The sequence below is a fragment of the Teleopsis dalmanni genome, chromosome X (genome assembly GCF_002237135.1).
Source record: "Teleopsis dalmanni isolate 2A chromosome X, ASM223713v2, whole genome shotgun sequence".
NCBI lineage: Eukaryota > Metazoa > Arthropoda > Insecta > Diptera > Diopsidae > Teleopsis > Teleopsis dalmanni.
The window spans coordinates 180,435-198,987 of NC_051848.1; the positions used below are offsets into that span (position 1 = coordinate 180,435).

At 29.3% G+C, this 18,553-nt stretch overlaps 1 protein-coding gene across 1 annotated transcript; it reads right to left on the reverse strand.

Moving 5' to 3' along the window:
• Positions 1–2,700: 2,700 nt before the first annotated feature.
• LOC119662279 lies at positions 2,701–3,412 on the reverse strand. Its single transcript, XM_038071870.1, has 2 exons — positions 3,337–3,412; positions 2,701–3,255 (listed from the first exon to the last, which is right to left on the reverse strand). The coding sequence occupies exon 2, from the start codon at positions 3,207–3,209 to the stop codon at positions 2,832–2,834; it is 378 nt and encodes a 125-aa protein (XP_037927798.1). The 5' UTR covers positions 3,210–3,255; positions 3,337–3,412; the 3' UTR covers positions 2,701–2,831.
• Positions 3,413–18,553: the final 15,141 nt, after the last annotated feature.

Genomic DNA, 18,553 nt, shown 5'->3' on the forward strand with positions numbered 1-18,553 from the left:
TCCTAATGACCTTATTACTAAGTTAGAGAGGACCCGATATCAACATACTCACTTGAAACTTCTAATGCTTAGGAATTAAGGACCTTATACAAACGTACTGAATTGTATACTCTTGTCTATAGATGTTTGCTAGTACTTACACTAGAATTTAGCTGAGAGCCTTTTTATGTATTGCAATATTTTGGTGACCAATACAAACCACGTAATAGATCAACTACGTTAAGATAAAAAAGAAGCACCGTTCATAATATTATTTGTGGCGTTATATTTCTTTCAAGTTCCCATCCTTAAAGAGTGTAAATAAAATTCTATTTAACATTTTCCTGTTTCAGAGTTGAAACCTATTAACAAATCTAACAACGTTCGATGGTAGAACCAAAGAATCTATAGTACAAAGAAGTGCCACGCTCCTACAAACGAAATACCCACTTTATTTTGCTGGTGGATTTATAATAAATCCACCCAACCTCATGCAGCAATGTTCGATCGAGTCACAACTGGTATGATGTCCAGTTCAAACTCATTGCAACCCACAATTGTTTTTATACGTTTGTTTCTTTTGCCTTTCTTGTTTTTATTTGTCTATTTTATTAATATACATTGATTAGTAGCGAAGTGAATGGTAAAGAAATCCCTGAAACAATTTTACCATATACTTTGTTGTTTTATTTTCTTGTACTGGAAAGGCCTATATCATAGGAGTAAAGAGTAATAGAACATATTTTTTTTTTATTGCAAAAAATGATGCACTACAAAAACTATTATGTATGTACAAATGGAGACATTAAGTCTGCAGTACATAAATAGGTTTGTTTTTATTGCACATTTGTGCATATATTTTACCTCAAAAGGAACTACTTCTTAATAGTTTGAATTTTTGGTGACTTTTTGTGATTTTAAAAAATATTTTTAAGATTCATATAAAAGTGTTTGAAAAGTATTAGAAAAGTAAGAAAAATTATATTGAAAAAATGTATAGAAGTCATTAAAACCACTAATAATGCTTCCTGGTTTGAGGAAACGCATGAATGCTATTTACACCGGATTGAAATGTTAAAATTGGTGATTACGATATTGCTTCCGAAACATTGAGCATGGACAACATTTAAAATAAAGCTTCATAGAATGGAAAAAATCAGATTTGAGACATAAATAAATTTGTAATGTGTTTTTACACTACAATTCATACCAATAGCAAACAGGTAATTTTGTTTTATATACTATTAAATTCAAAAAATTAAAATGTAAAAAATGTACACAATTTTGATTTCGTCACTGAAATGCTGTTTGATCGCTTGAACATTTTACAGCGAACAAACATACAAACATGTGTATAATGTAATACAGAGGGTTGCATGTATGATTGAATACGTATGCAGTCGGGCTTTTGTCAGCCTTACTTGACTCACATATAGGTTTGAACTGAACATCATACCAGTTGTGACTCGATCAAACATTGTTGCATGAGGTTGGGTGGATTTATACATACAAACGAAATACCCACTTTATTTTGCTGGTGGATTTATAACAAATCCATCCAACCTCATGCAACAATGTTCGATCGAGTCACAACTGGTATGATGTTCAGTTCAAACCTATATGTGAGTCAAGTAAGGCTGACAAAAGCCCGACTGCATACGTATTCAATCATACATACAACCCTCTGTATTACATTATACGCATGTTTGTATGTTTGTTCGCTGTAAAATGTTCAAGCGATCAAACAGCATTTCAGTGACGAAATCAAAATTGTGTACATTTTTTACATTTTAATTTTTTGAATTTAATAGTATATAAAACAAAATTACCTGTTTGCTATTGGTATGAATTGTAGTGTAAAAACACATTACAAATTTATTTATGTCTCAAATCTGATTTTTTTCATTCTATGAAGCTTTATTCTTAAATGTTGTCCATGCGCAATATTTCCGAAGCAATATCGTAATCATCAATTTTAACATTAAAAACCGGTGTACATAGCATTCATGCGTTTCCTCAAACCAGGAGGCATTATTAGTGGTTTTAGTGACTTCTACACATTTTTGCATTAAAATTTTTCTTACATTTCTAATATTTTTAGTTTCTCTAAAATACTTTTCAAACACTTTTATATGAATCTTGCAAATATTTTTTAAAATAATTACAGAAAGTTACCAAAAATTCAAACTATTAAGAAGTAGTTCCATTTGAGGTAAAATATATGCACAAATGTGCAATAAAAACATACATATTTATGGACTGCAGACATACATACCTACATAATAGTTTTTGTAGTACATCATTATTTGCAATAAAAAAATAATATATTATATTACACTTTACTTCTATGATATGGGCCTTTCCAGTACAAGAAGATAAAGCAACAAAGTCCATGCAAACATTGTTTCAGGGATTTCTTTACCATTCATTTCCTTACTAATCAATGTGTATTAATAAAATAGACAAATAGAAACAAGAAGGCAAAAGAAACAGGCGTATAAAAACAATTGGGGGTTGCAATGAGTTTAAACTGAACATCATACCAGTTGTGACTCGATCGAGGTTGGGTGGATTTATTATAAATCCACCAGCAAAATAAAGTGGGTATTTCGTTTGTATGAGCTTGTCACTTCTTTGTACTATAGATTCTTTGGTTTAGCTTTACTTAGCTTTTTAAGACATTGTCCATAATTATTTTTTATAATTAATTAAAACACAAAATTGATTTCTTCCTGGCTGATGTGATTAGCATTTATTTTTTAGTCAAAAAATAAGCAAATTTTTTTAATTATTCTGCTGTGATTGAGGAATTGACGACGAAGTTATTACATTTGTTTCCTTTAATGGAATCGCTATTTGACAAAGTTTTCAGATTCTTCATCTGCAGACTCATCCCCTGAATCAGTAGTAGAATCCCCCATATCAACTTGTATAGATTGTGGTACAGCACTCCGCTTATTATTTTCGCATCCTTCAGTGTCGAGAGAACTTGCGTTAGGCAAGGCGACAACAGTTTCTTGGATATCATTGCCATCATCATCAACTGCTTCTAAATCGTCACTTCTTCCCGCCAAACGCAAATCTTTCTGTGACGGACATCTCTTAAGACACATACCTAGTGAGGCCACCTCCTTAACATCGACTTCAAGTGTTGATGGATCACTTCTGTTATCGAGCGAGTTCTCAGATGTGCTCTCAGTGGGCAGCATCTTGGAAAAGGGTTTCGACATGGTATATGAGTAGTGTCTAATTGGAGCCTATCGTGAGAGTACCGTACTTAAAAAAAACAAAAGATAATATATAAAAAGCCTTGAATATCCAATCATAAGTGCAGTCTAAAACTGGCTTTACACTCACCCAGAATTTGGATATTTTTATGAGCCAAGAATGTTGAAACTTTTTTTATGAAACAACAAATAAAATGAAATTTTCTTTTACTATATCTACCTATATCGAAAATTTTTTGTCAAAATCAAATGTTAGATTTCTTCGATTACTTGGTTAATAAACTATTGCTTTAGAATGTAGCAGAGTTTGATTTGTCATATTTTTTATTTCCGACAATACTTTTTACTTCACTTTAACCCTTTAATTGCTATTTGTTTCACTTGTCATTCTGACACACATCGGAACTCAATTTAGTGTAGTAAGCGGCATTTTGTCTTCGATTATTAATAGCAAATAAATACCAACAGATCCAAAATATATATTTCTCGCTGATATTCTTATAATATATGGAGAAAGCATTGCAATTATTTGCGACTTATGTCAGATATATAATATACACAATTAGTCACATCTTTATATTCGTCTTATGGAAAACCATTTGTACTTATATTTCTAACGCATATGTTGGTATTAATTACTCCAGATCATACAAGTCTGATAATAATTATTACAGTTTTTGCTATGATGAAAGTGTTTTTGTTGTTGTTACAAGAACGTTTTAAGTATATTTATAGTACCTCGAGTGAGTTGTTTGGGTGATGACAATGGCAATTAATTAACGCATTTTGCTAAGTTTATGCAATTTAAAAGATTTTTTGTCCTTATCCGATTAGTTTCTATAGTTCTGAAGTTGGTCTTCCTACTAAATGGTAACTCATCTATATTTATTTGTATTAATGGTTTTTTTTATTGCGATTAGGAATAACATTAAAGCTATTATTATGAGTAGAAATGGTTAGCTGAGGAAGTTTCATACATCAATTGCTTTACGTTTTTCTATAAATTTTTTTAAATATTTTTATTGTCTTCAGAATACAAGAGTATAATACAAGACCTTTATGTGACCATTTTTAAATCTCCTGTTACATAAACTATGCTGCGTCTATTTGCTTTACCTGTTCAATAGTATTATCAAAAAAGTGATGAGCATAAACTCTATACTGTAGCCTTGACGAATTCTATACCTTTTCTGGACAGATCTTGTCATATCACCACGCATTAGTTTTAGAAATACGTATTTGTAAATATTCTTTTTAAAAATAAGCAGAAGTTCTGAATAAGAAGTTTCTTATCATATCATTACATTCAACATAATAAAAAATAAATTTTATGGCTTTTAATTTAATTCAATGGGAAAAAATCGTTATATATCAAAAAAGTTTTTGAGCAGTCTTTTGTATGATTGTGAATTAGTTAGTTCTAATGTCAAATACAAATGTTTACATGAAAGGATTTTCAAGATGATTTCTAAATATCTATCTTAAAACCAAATATGAATTGTTCAAGGTAATATATGGAACAACTTAACGAATCAAATTTTGTCACATTAATTCATCCATGATTACCAGTTGTTTTTTAATAAAACAGCTTAGATTAGAAACATTGGTAAAGTAAAGTCCAACTGAAAATCTGTTTTTATCAAAGACAATAAAAATAACATGTGACTAAGCGTGTACCTAATAGAAAATGACAATTTGTAGGTAAATTATTAAACTTATGATAAGTCGATATGATAATGTTCTTTAGTTTTTTTAGGTTTTATTCTTTTAGTCTTTACTCTTAAGTTATTTAGTTTTTGGTAGAAAAAACTATGTTTCGATACTAACTGAATTTTATAAATTTAGTAGCAAATAAGAAAATTATATGATATTAACAGCAATGACAAACCATCAACAATGGATTATTATTAAAGTATATGCCTATTCTATTATGCAATACTATATATATACTTTTTTCATTAAGAACTATAATATTTTCATTAATTAAGTTTTATATATCAATAACTACATACATATATCTATATTTATAATTCTTATGCACTTTAAATACTAATTGCTATTTATATTACTAAATATCAGTATTCACGCTATCTCTATTAATATATTTGTTTCCGTTTAGTTTATGAATGCGTCTACTAATATCTAATATCTCAGTCCTTCTAGAATGAGACCAGTCGTGGTCTCATTCGTATATGTTTACAATGCAGGTCCCGATAATATTTATATTAGTATGAACTATTAGTAGCCCAATTTACACTATCAAGAACGTAACATGAGACATGAACTCGAAAACCGGTTTCCGATAGATCAGAGGGAAGAGAGTGTGATGTTAGTTCACGAATTTAAAGCAATGAAATTTGACGCTTTTTTAGCTTGACACGTATACATATACAATGGCATGTTTTGGTGTTTGTGAATACTTTGAATTTTTGCGCTATGCAGTACTACACACAAGCATTTTATACGTTTACACAAAAAACAAATTTTATGCTTCATGACAGTTTATGATAATGTAAACTGAATTGCCAGTTCATGTTGGCGTCAAGTTCATCTCACGTTCATGTTAATGTAAATAGGCCCAGTAATTATATAACAGTTAATAGTGGAATAATAGAACAGTTATAACATTTCCACAGGATGGACCAAGTGTTGGGAAAAACTTAAAATTTCAAATTTAAATCAGACGTGACACAAATTTATGTGTGCAAAATCTTCATACGTTTATACAGAAAGGAGGGAGTTTTTTCAACACATCAATCTGATAATTCTGATTTGTAAAGTTCAGTTTCCATATTAATGTTGTTTATATTGTTAAATGCCATAAAATTATTAATTATATTAATAGGTTCCAATAATTTTAAAATCTATTTTTTTTTTCAAACATATAAATAATTCTGCTTGAAACTGATTTCGCAATTAATTTAATTTCATACATGTATTTAATTATGTATTTGTTTCCACACTTACGAGTCAATTATCGCATTGCCGATTACATACACTGTAAGAAATTACGCAATATACACCTTAAACACAAATACCAACAAGCCAAAAATAATTGCAATTGTATTTAACAACAACAGCACCAACAGTTGCGGTAACAGCAACAGTTCCACTCAAAAGAGTCCAAATGCTGAATTACGAGTTGAAGCAGTGCTGGTCAACGCCAAGAATAAGAACAAAATCAACCACTGCGACAGTAAATGAGCTTAAAACAATTGGCTCTGGTTTGGAGCTTTGAGTCAGAAAACTTCACAAGGTGGACTATTTTTACTCAACGAGCAAGTAGTTTTGAGTGTTTCAGTCACGTGTATGTGCTCTTAGATGCTATTTGCTGTGCTTCTCTTAGAGCTCAACGCTGCCGACATTTTCGTACATAATTTTCTCTAATAATCTGGTAATATATGTATATTTAACATTAATCAATAACACTTGAAGCTTCTGAACAGCGAAAGGCAGTGGGAAATAATAGCGTAAGTAACGACTCAGTAAGCATTGAGTAAAAATATTATAGAGTCCCAATGCCATAGAAGTGTTTGTTCTATGGACCTATTATTAGGTCCACAAATCACTTAAATCTCTACCGACGTAGTTTCAGTCGTTTTTGCTTCATAGCAAAGAAGATTTTGCAATATTTTCTGCTTCATAGGTTCAAGAAACTTTTAAGTTATTAGGGGTATTCATGCAACTGATTAGTTGCTTAGTAGATGATTACAACAAAAATTTGCATTCACAAAAGAAACTAAGCAGAGAATCTACTATTTCGAAGATTCTCAGATTAGTGAAAATTTGATTAATAGTGCTGCCAGTACCAAGTGACGGCGTTATGAGCATAGGGTGTCTTAAAAAGAAAATGCAAAAATAATAACATAAATTAATAAATAAAATTCAGTAAAATTAAAATTTTTAAAGGGTTAAAATATAATTAAAAAGTATAAAATTGAATACTCTACTTCTTGATATATGACACGTTTGCAATTTTAGTTATATGATATATTTAAATGATATTAAAATCACTTTAAACATATGTTTCACTTTTGCTGTTGATACGAGTGCTGCCAAGACATTTACATACTACAAATTAATCGGATTACGCATTTTGGGTCGTTCAAGCAACTGATTAACATCAAAATGCTAAATTTTTTTTATATGAAGTTTTTGAATCAACTAAGCAACTAATCAGTTGCCTGAATACCCCTATTATTTTTTTTGTTTTTTGCTTTTTAAATATGTTATTCCTATTAATATTGGATTTTAGGTATTGTTGTTGCTTCCTTGATTTATAATGTAAATAGTTAAAAGAATAATTCTCTATTTTATGTTTATTCATGCCTACATATTTAGTGTTTAAATATGAACATATGGACATATTTTTGTATGCAATTTCGGGGCAAGAGATATTAGAATTTTATTTGCAGCATTGATACAATTTATCATAATGATGGCATTTGAAGAAAGAATTATAATTGTTTTCGTTAATTAGTTGTTATTATGTATGGATTTACAATTTTATCACATTTACATAATATGTATATTAAATCTTTGCAAGTAATACAATCATAAGAATACATATGTACATATGTATATAAAATATTTACCAATAATTCGTAAAAAATTTTTTAAAACTAGTATGCTTTATGGTTTCTAGATCGACCTATATCGTTAATTAAATAAAAGTGACAATTTTAATGTTACTAATTGCGCACTAATTTCCAGACCATCTTTAAAGGAAAATGCGTGGCTCGTTTTTTTTACGTGGTGTCCCCAGGAGGCCTAGTTCATGTGAACGAAGAGATATGTATGTTATTTAGCTTATAGTATAGGTCAATTTTTGTTTTTCTACTATTTCAAATTTTGTTTAAAATAAAATATAAAAAAGAGAATTTATTTACTATTTAAAAATTTTTTTTATTTTTCGTTCTCTATTTCAACTATATTTTAAAATGGTCCTCAAGAATTTGACGAACTATAATTTTTTTATTAATATACATTAATATTTTCGAAAAAAAGGAATTTTTACATATAATTGACACATAAATAATTGGAAAAAAGAATGATAAAAAAGAAGAGAGAAAACAACCGGCATCAAAGGTATTTTTTTTCAGAATATACTCCGAAACCTACCTTAAATCCTACCACAACAAGGCATAATGACAAAACGACAACAAACAATGCTCAGGAATAGAGGAATACCACCATCAATAAGAGAACACATTTGTTAGTTCTTGCCGTTATCAGATATATACAGCCATAGTCAAAAGTATTTACACAACGAAAGTTTTTGTAAATATTGCATAGAAACATGTTTTTATTGTTGTTGTTGGACGTCAGTTGCAAAAAATTTTTTTGTTTTCACTTAGATTTATTTATGCAGAACCAAATAAAAAATGAATTAGAAAGATAACTGTTCATTTGACAAAAATATAAGCAACTGCGCTGATGCTTATTAGTAGTCAAAAGTATTTACACACATTTTTTTTGCGTCAAAAGTATTTACACAAAATATTAATTAGCATTTATTCTAGGATTTCGTTTAAGTAAGTGCAGTTGTTAGCTTTTGTCACAAACTACACAAGTTTAGAGATTTCAAAATTTTAGAAATTATTCAGGAAAATGATAAAAATCAAGGAATTATCAGTTGAAATTCGATCTGAAGTTGGTACTTAATATAAGAGTGGGATTTCGGCGACGAACTTAGTAAAGTTATGCAAAATTTTATATAAAACGGTGTAAAATCTAGTTAAAAATAAGTACACATGCGAAAATTTTAAAAATTTGAAGAGAACTGGGCAGAAACCTCCCATGAATCAAAGGGAATGCAGAAGATTATTAGGAGTAGTCGTAGAAAATCCTACAATAAGTCCTGTCAAAATAGCAATGTCATCGGAAAAGTTGAGTGGCAAGATTATTAGTGATGCTACACTACATCGCAGGTGGAAAAATATTAATATCAATACCTATGTGGTGCACAAAATAGTTAATATTACTCTAACGATCTTATTAAATATTCTCTCATTTGCTTTAAAGTATTTTAAGTAACCTATACAGTTTCGAAACAATATGTTATGAACAGATGAGTCTGAATTTCAATTCTAGGGTTCATTTGATAACCACTCCATGCATTTTCGACAACGCCAAAAGCATAAAGCAGTGCAGCTACTCAATAGATTTGAAGGTGGCACGGTTTTGTTTTTGGAATGTCTATCAAACAATGCATTTGGAGATTTGGTACCGAAAAATGGCACCTTAAATCAGTCCGGTTATATTGGTATTTTAAATAACCATGTCTTAACGTCAGAAAATAGACCTTTTCCAATCAATAACTGGGTTCTACAACATGACAATGCACCATGTTATCAAGGATGTGGACTTAATCCAATTTTAAAAGAGTTAAATCCTACTGTTTTTTTATAGCCTGCACAGAGTTCTGGTCTTAATGTCATTGAATATGGTTGAGACTTCATAAAACAGCAAAATACTATTAATAAAAATCCAAAATGTAGTGATAGCATAATTGAAATAGCGAATATTCGGTCCAAATTGATTCGCAGCTGGATTCGATCAATTCCAGCTAGATTGCGGGCCGTTATTGATGCCAAAGGTGGTGTAACCAAATATTAATTATATTAATTAAATAAAAATAAAAAATTTTTTTAAAAATTCATCAACTAAGAAGAAGAAAATGAAATTAACGTTTTGTGTAAATACTTTTGACGCAAAAAAAATGTGTGTAAATACTTTTGACTACTAATAAGCATCAGCGCAGTTGCTTATATTTTTGTCAAATGAACAGTTATCTTTCTAATTCATTTTTTATTTGGTTCTGCATAAATAAATCTAAGTGAAAACAAAAAAATTTTTTGCAACTGACGTCCAACAACAACAATAAAAACATGTTTCTATGCAATATTTACAAAAACTTTCGTTGTGTAAATACTTTTGACTATGGCTGTATATGATACATTGTTTTTTTATTGTTCATATGTATAAATTTTGCGAAATTGCTTTGTTTATGTGGTTTATTTTGCCTCAAATTCACACACATTTAAAAACAGCTGATAGAGACAGCAAATAAAGCTTTTAAGCTTAAATTAAATTAAATATAGCTAAACAGTTAACAAATGCTAAATAAATAAATACGCCGAAGGACGCTTAAAATATTTATAAATCTTAAGGTAAAAATTTAAATTTAAATTTATATTATTAGTATAAATGTATGCGCTAAAAAATAGTATTAATTTAAAATTAATATGACTGATTAATTAATACCCCACCTTCAGGTGGTGGAAATAAAGAAAAAATGATCAAACTTGAAAGGGAAAATACAGAACTTCAGAATAAAATCAAAAAGCTTGAAAATTTATATTTATTATTATCCAATGAGTTAACTGCACTGAGAAGTGAACATACAAAATTGAAATCTTTTAAAAAACCTACCAGAAATCATAGAAACAACTCATAACATTACAAAATATGAAACCGATGAGGAGGAACTTGCCAGGAAGACGGACTGGATCTTAAAAAAGAAAAGACCAACTAAAAAACGTAGGGCCGCATCCTTTCCTGCAGTAGCTAGTCAAAATAGACCTAGTGTTGAAACAAATACTTGCCCAAAAGGACAAGCTGCCCCTAACAAAATTGCTCGACCTCCTTCTATTGTTATCAACGGCATAAATGATTTTAAAAAATTGCATGCGCAACTTATTGCAATTATAAAAAACAAGTTTTTTGTGAGACTTATAAATAATGGTTCATATAGAGTATCTATTTTTTACTTTTTTGACTATAGATATGTTACAAAACTCTTAACTCCCAAAAATTTTTGCTGGTTCAGCTACGAAGACAAGCAAACTAAAAGTTATAGTAAAAAATATTCACCACTCCTGTAATCAAGAATCGATTATAAATGACTTAAACAACTAAGGTTTAAAAGCAATCGGTGCGATAAATAAATTCAAATGGAAGACTAAAGAACCGCTTGATATGTTCCTTTTGTCATTTGACTGAACCGAGGATGTGAAAAAAATCTATGAGATAAAAAGTATTCTTAACACAATTGTAAAGATTGAACCCATCAAACCGGATTTGAAAGGATTTGAAAAAATGCAGTGTTCCCTCATTACTCTTCTTATTTCAAAACCTTCCAGCCTTTGTTTAAATACCTTCTTAAATATGGACACATGCTTGCAGCTGACCTAAAGGAATTCTTCAGTGGGTGCAACAAGTTTACCGAAATCTGTAGATTTGTTATAATTTTTATAAAATAGAAATAGTTCTGTTGGTGCTGTCAATGATTTGCAAAAACAAATAACTACATCAAAAACTAATTAGACGTCTCTTCTTGTACGGCCTGTCAACATAAACAAGCAAGCCGGTTTTCTGCTTTAATTTTTGTCCTCCATTCGTTAATAGTAAAATTTTTAGAAAGAACAAACAAATGCGCGGCCGATCTAGCAGCAGCGCAGAAAGAAAAAATATCTTCACTCCGCCCTCCCGTGTCTGTTGATGAAAATTTAATAATTGAGGCATTGGGACTCTATAATATTTTTACTCAATGCAGTAAGCAATGCTGACGCTCTCGTTGACGTTGGCTCTGCAATAGCAGCAAAAATTGGTTTGGGAACGTCCGATTCGTTGAGAATTCCATTCATTGACGATGCAGATTTAGTGAGGATGTCCGTGTTTGTTTAGTAAGAACGTCCGTTCCATTGGAGTGTCCCATATAATGTAGGTTTTCATTCAGTGGGAATGTCAGTTCAGTAGGGGCGTCCGTTCAGTGTCCATTCAATTGTAGTAGTACTGTTATTTTATTTTTGTAATATGTAAATATATCGCCAGCTATTAAGATAGCGTTAAGAATTTTTGCCTTGTTGATTAATATCTTAGTCAGAGTTATATTTGACTAAGATTTCACACAGCTTTTTTAAATCCAAATATAATCCTCACAAAGGGATTCGAGAACAGAAGGAAGATATAGGACCAGATGTGAAAATGTTCAGTATATTTCGACTTCAGAAAAAAAGCAGTATCTTTTGTAGACAAACTAGAATTAACAGAAGCTTATAACATTTTTATAGCTTATATTATTATGTGTTATATTTTTATAATAAGTGAAAATCTTTACCATTAGACTGAGATGTGCTCGGACGCCGAGTTGATGGCTGGCGACTATACTTTCAAATCTGTCAAGGATTTCATCTATATTGGCATCATCATAACAAGCGATGACAACGATGTCAGCTTGGAGATTGGACGAAGTATCGCCATTGCCAATATGTGCTACTATAGCCTCAGTAAGTAATTGGTATATAGTTCCTTCTCTCGACAGACAAAGCTTAACATACATTGGTCGGTCATCCTACCCTTTATCTCTTAAAAAAATTTAGTTTTGGAAAAATGACCCACTCAAAATAGGTATTCAACTGTCGTGTCTGTTGAACATGGGCTTTCACTGTTGTTATTAGTGAATGTGATTGTATACAGCAGATGTAGTTAATAAAAATTTATAAAGACGTCCTTACTTTATTTTAAATTATAATTATAATTTAATTTTTTTGTGATTCTCACTCAAAGCTTTTCTCTCAACTATCAAAAGCATATAAGAATTCACACAATTTTAAACAATTTTTGTAAAATTTTATACAAATTTTTATTTAACTATTTTTATTAAGTTTTCTTTAAATTTAAATAATTTATTTAGAGTTATAATTATTAATTAATTATAATTAATTCTCGTATTAAAATGTTGATCCTTTCCCAGGTCTTCCATGTATTTGATGTCTTCGGTATTGTTTGTTTCTTTGCAAAAGTATTAATCGTCATCCGTATTCCGTATCCGTCGTTGGCACACACGACGGTGCTCATCAGTTAACTTCGTTGTATTTGTTTTGGGTTTCTTGTTGTTATTGTTGTTGTTGCCATGTGGTTTGTACGCTTTGTTGTTGTTGTTTTTAGCTTAAAAAATTTTCTTTTCCGCTGCAGCTAGCAGCTAACAAGTAAGCAAAGTAGCAAACAAGCAAAGCAGCAATCAGCCGCCAGCAAGTAGCGCAGAAAGAAACATCTCGTCGACTTATTGTATTGTATCAGGTAGACAGAAAGGCGTTAGTCGTTCTACAGCGTTGATCGAGTGAAGATCGCTGTAGCAGTACAAGGCAGCAGAGATCGAGTATTTTTACTTTGTTTATTTAACATTTAAAAAATTAATTTAAAACTGTTAATGTTAATTTGAAATGATCATAAACAAAAATTTTTGGAAGCATTGTATAAACTTTTTAGTAATTGTAAAATAATTTGTTGTTCATATGCAAATTTAATTAAATTAATAAATAAAACTCAAAAAAAATTTATATAAATGTGTTTAATGAAAGTTCACAAAATTAAAAAGAAAAGAAATATAAATTTTATAAAAAAAAATTTAAGGTAAAAAATTTTTAAAATAAATTTATGCACAAAATATAAGAGATTATTGTATATTGAGGAAAAAAAGATTTCAGTTACTTGACAGCCCCACGAAAAAATTTCATTGGAATGTCAACCAACAACTTGTAAAGAAAAACCCAAGTTATAAAAAAAAATTATAACCATAAAAATTTTTTAAATAAAATAATATTAATATAAATAAAGTAATTTAAATATATTTTTGTATTTATTTAAAATAGTTAAAAAAAGTTTTTGTCAACTATGTGGAGATGCAAAAAATAAAAAAAGCAGCTGTGCACGCAGAAATCGAGTGTGAATTAAATAAATAATTTTTTTGTTTTGTCAAATTGTAATTGCACTGCATATGAAAGTATATGGATAATATTTATCTGTAAGTGATATCAGATATCTGCCACAAATACCGAAACAACATATGACAATAATGCAAACGTGAAATTATAAAAATTGTCATACCAAAATTATTTAGATTACTGTGTCAGCAGAAAAGTGAACATTCAAAACAAAAACAAATTTTGTTGTAATTTTTTAATACGTGTTTTTTAATTGTTTCACCTTTTATTGAAATCAAATATTTATAAAAAATTTAAATTGTACAAATTATTTAAAAACTCAAAGTTGAAAAGTTAAATCTAATTACAAATCAAAAATATGCATTGATGTGAATTTCGTAAAAAAGCAATTTAATATGCTCGCACTGTGATAAGACAATAGATACAAAAGATACCTTAGTTAAAGATACTTTTTCGGTATCTAATTTCTATCGAACTCCTATCCATACTTCGGACTTTAACTAGTTGAACTTCTTGTTTGGAATTTTGTAAATGAAATGCAATATTTTTGAATTTATTTGATGTGTACTAATTGAAAAGCTCAATATTTTGTGTTACAAACCAAAATAACAATAACGGCGACAACAACAACATTAACATCATTAACAACAACAGGGAAGAGTGGTGATAACAGTAACAGTAGCAGTCACAATAACAGCAAAGGGTATTACCAACATGTTTGCAGAAGGAAATGTTACAAAACGGTGCGGAAATTTTAAATAAATTCAGCAACAAAAATAAAAAATTAATTATTTGAAATACATATAAGCAAAATATTTAAACAAAAAACAACAAAAACTCAACAGCATCAAAGCTTAATAATCAAAAAGAAAAATCAACAACAACAATAGCAGCAATACCAATAACAACAAGAGTCAATATAAATTACTTAAAGATATTTACACATATAAATTGGCTAAAAATTTGTACAATAAAAGCAAACAAAAATACCACAACAACAACAACAAAATCATTAACTAAACCATAGAAGACACCGCAGTCTTGGCTTTACTAAGAGCAGTCACAACAGCAGTAGCGGCAGAAGCAGCAGAAGCAATACCAACAGCAACAAATTAAACTGGGAGACACCTGTGTGAATATCGAGTTTACTTTTGTTTTTTTTCGATTCGTTTTTTGCTTTTTTTGTATTTTAATTTTAATACTAAAAAAAATACTATTCTGTTAAGTTATTACAAGCAAACCAGCAGCAACGACAAAACAACAACAAATTATTTTAATACGTACAACAACAGAAGCAACACTTGTGCAAAGCAACAAATAGATCTTTGTTGTTTTTGTTTTTCAGTTTTATTTTATTTTTGTTGTATTTGCTTTTGTATATTATCAACAACAATAACTGGATTTTCAACGTGCTCATGCGACTTCTTCGCTACAAACGCTACTAGATAATGTTATTGTAGGGAATGTTGTTGCTTTTTAAAAGTGAATTATAGTAGTAAAAATAACATTAGCACAAAAACATCAACAATATTAATAGCAACAATTTATGAAAGACCACAAAAAATAACAATACAAAGAACAACAAACAACACATACCAAACAAAAAGAAAAGAAAACAAAAAAAACTTATTTGTTTTTGTTTTATATTCTTTTTTTCTTTCAAATGTTGTGATTTACATATGTTGGTGCGTATGGTTCACATGTTAGGCAAACTAAAACAAATATTAAATAAAATAAGAGCCATAAAAAAATAAGTCGGTTAGTAAACTGATATGTTGCTAACAAATCTCAACAAAAACAACAGAAACAAAAGCAGCAACAACAAATGAACTTGTCAATCCTGAACGCGTGCCATTGTTCTTTGTGCAGTTAAAAACATCAAAAAAAAATATCAAATATTTTTAAAGTGTTTTGTATTTATATAGTGCAATATATACAAATTAGTATATAAATAAAATAGGTAATAAAGTTATTTAAACAAAACAAAATATAAACAAATTTAAAAATATTTTAAAAATTCAAAGTAATTAAAATAAAAATTTACAGAAATAACAGAATTATTGCAAACTTTTATTTGGTTTCTTCTACGTCAACCATAATATACTTTATATTGATTAGCAGCAAAATTAGACGCTAGCAACATATTGTCATGTGTCAACATTGTTATCAACATAAAATTAAAGCAACAGCAACATTATTAATATTAAAAAAGCAGGCAACAATACATTATCAACGTTTACTAAATGCTGTTTGCGCCCAACAATCAATGCAATTTGTTCATACTAGAAAGGCGAAAACAAATACAGCGACAAAAAAAACTTATAAAAGCGTTAAAACAACGAAAAATCCAACAGCAACAACAACAAAACCTAAAGTTTGTAACTGCATTTGTAGTTGTAACGGAAGAGGAAAAGGAAATATTGAGACATACAAAAAACACAACAACAGCACTAAGCAAAGTATATCATATAACACACAAGCGATTGTGGCATACACAAAGCATACAAATAAACGAAACACCACACCAACAACAACAACGACAGACAGAACAGCAAGATCAGCAGTCTTACGCAGAATATTTAACCATAAGTCCACAAGAACTGCAGCAGGCATTCATAAAACAACAACAAGTGACTGAAGAACGAAATTGTAAAATTTTATTTAATAAAAATTTCATATTCTTTTTATTTAATTACCGACGGAAAAGATAGTAGTAACTAGAAAAATTCGAATATACGTAGTTATTATAATGAATACTAAATTCGAATAAAAAGGATAAACATAATAGGAAACAAAAATAAAGTTAAAAAGGAAACGTTGTCGTTTAATTTGTAACATTTTGCCGACGGATTTGTTTGCTACTTCCCACAAAAAAACAAAAAACAAATAACAAAAAAAATAAAAACAAAAAATCAAACACAAACAAACAAATGAAAAGGAACTTCACACAAATATAATATTTTGATTTATTTACTTGTGATTTATTATGCAAACCATAAAGTAAAATTTTACCAAAAAAAAAAATAAAACGAAAATAACAACAAAACAGTAACAGTTACAGTAATTCTCCATAACTCATATATTTTTTAGTTTTCATTTTGTTAAAAATAAAATAAAAGAATTTTAAGCAGCAAAAGAAAACGGAAGCAGCACGTTAAACCAACAGCAAATACAACACCAGCAACATTGTAAAGTGTGTGTGCAAATATTATGTCATCATAAATTTTCAATTAAAACAACAAAACGAAAAGAAAAAAATACAAAAACAAGGAATTCACAAAAATTAAATAAATTTTTAAGTAAATAAAACAATAACAACAATAAGCACAAACAGCTGTAGTAACAGCAGCAACAGAAGTAATTTATAAAAATTTTAAAGTAATCCAAGCAACACAAACAGTACATACAGCAAACGGTCAGCAGTGAGCAGTCCACGAACGGCCATAGGTATTTGCCGTTGTAATTGCCTATCAATCAATTAGCTGTTACATTTTAAGCCATTTGTAAACATACGAACGTTGCATATAAGCAGCACAGAAAAAAACACACACACATTTACGAGTTTTACAAATAAATAGGAAAACAAAATAACGTACTACAATTCTGAACTTACCTTTATAACAACAACAACAAATATATTAAAGAGAACTACAACAACAGTAAGGAAGTCTACCAACAACAACGAATAGGCAAGCATTCAAATAAAAATCCTAGTACTTACTTTTGCAAACGATTTAAGCAACGGAACGAACAATTTTAAATTGCCACAAAACAACCAAATACACAACAATAATAACAAAAACAACACCAATAATTACAACAAAAACTTTATAAGACTGAGGTGAGTTGTCGAAAAATAAAAGTTTCTCCTTAAATACCCATGTTCTAAGTTTCAAAAACGCAATCAATCACTGACAATTTTTTTCTGAACTGATTAGCTCTTTTCATGATGGTTTCATATGTGGCGAAATTTTAATGCAGAGTTCTTAAAATACGTCCTATTAAAATGGTGTACAGGATTTAGTATGCGAATGAAATTACACCTTAAGAAAAGTTTAATATTTATGTACATAAATATAGATGTTTATAAGAGAAATGAATGAATATGCTGAATATATTAAAAAAATTGTATAACTACTACTATGTAAACTATATTAAATTAATAATGTTATCACTTGCCGAAACTTAATCGTATTCCCTGGATCTACATTAAAACAGTATTTAACAATATTTTTTTTACTTATAATTGTTAATCAGCTGAGGTATTCAGTGAGCAACATTTATAATACGAGTATCAAAAACAAAAAAAACATGTAATTCAAAAGAACAGAATATGAAAATCTATATTAAGCAATTTTGATCTAATGAACTTAATTCAAAGAGTTAAGTGTTTTCAATTTGCTTAAAACAAGGCTCTAACATGATCTAAGTACTATACTCCATTGAGTGCTACTAACGTTTGGTCTATTTATACCAATGAACCAGCGGTGTTAATTTCAGTGTCACTGTCAATTTATTTCAACTTCTTAAAGTTAAGGAAGTTTCATTAAAGTTTAATATTATTTTAGCCGTACTTCAACTTTATATTGCTCTCAACTTTATCAGCCATCAGTTTTGTAA

Coding starts and splice junctions, on each gene's coding strand:
- LOC119662279 (XM_038071870.1), bottom strand. CDS start 3,209: ATGTCGAAACCCTTTTCCAAGATGCTGCCCACTGAGAGCACATCTGAG.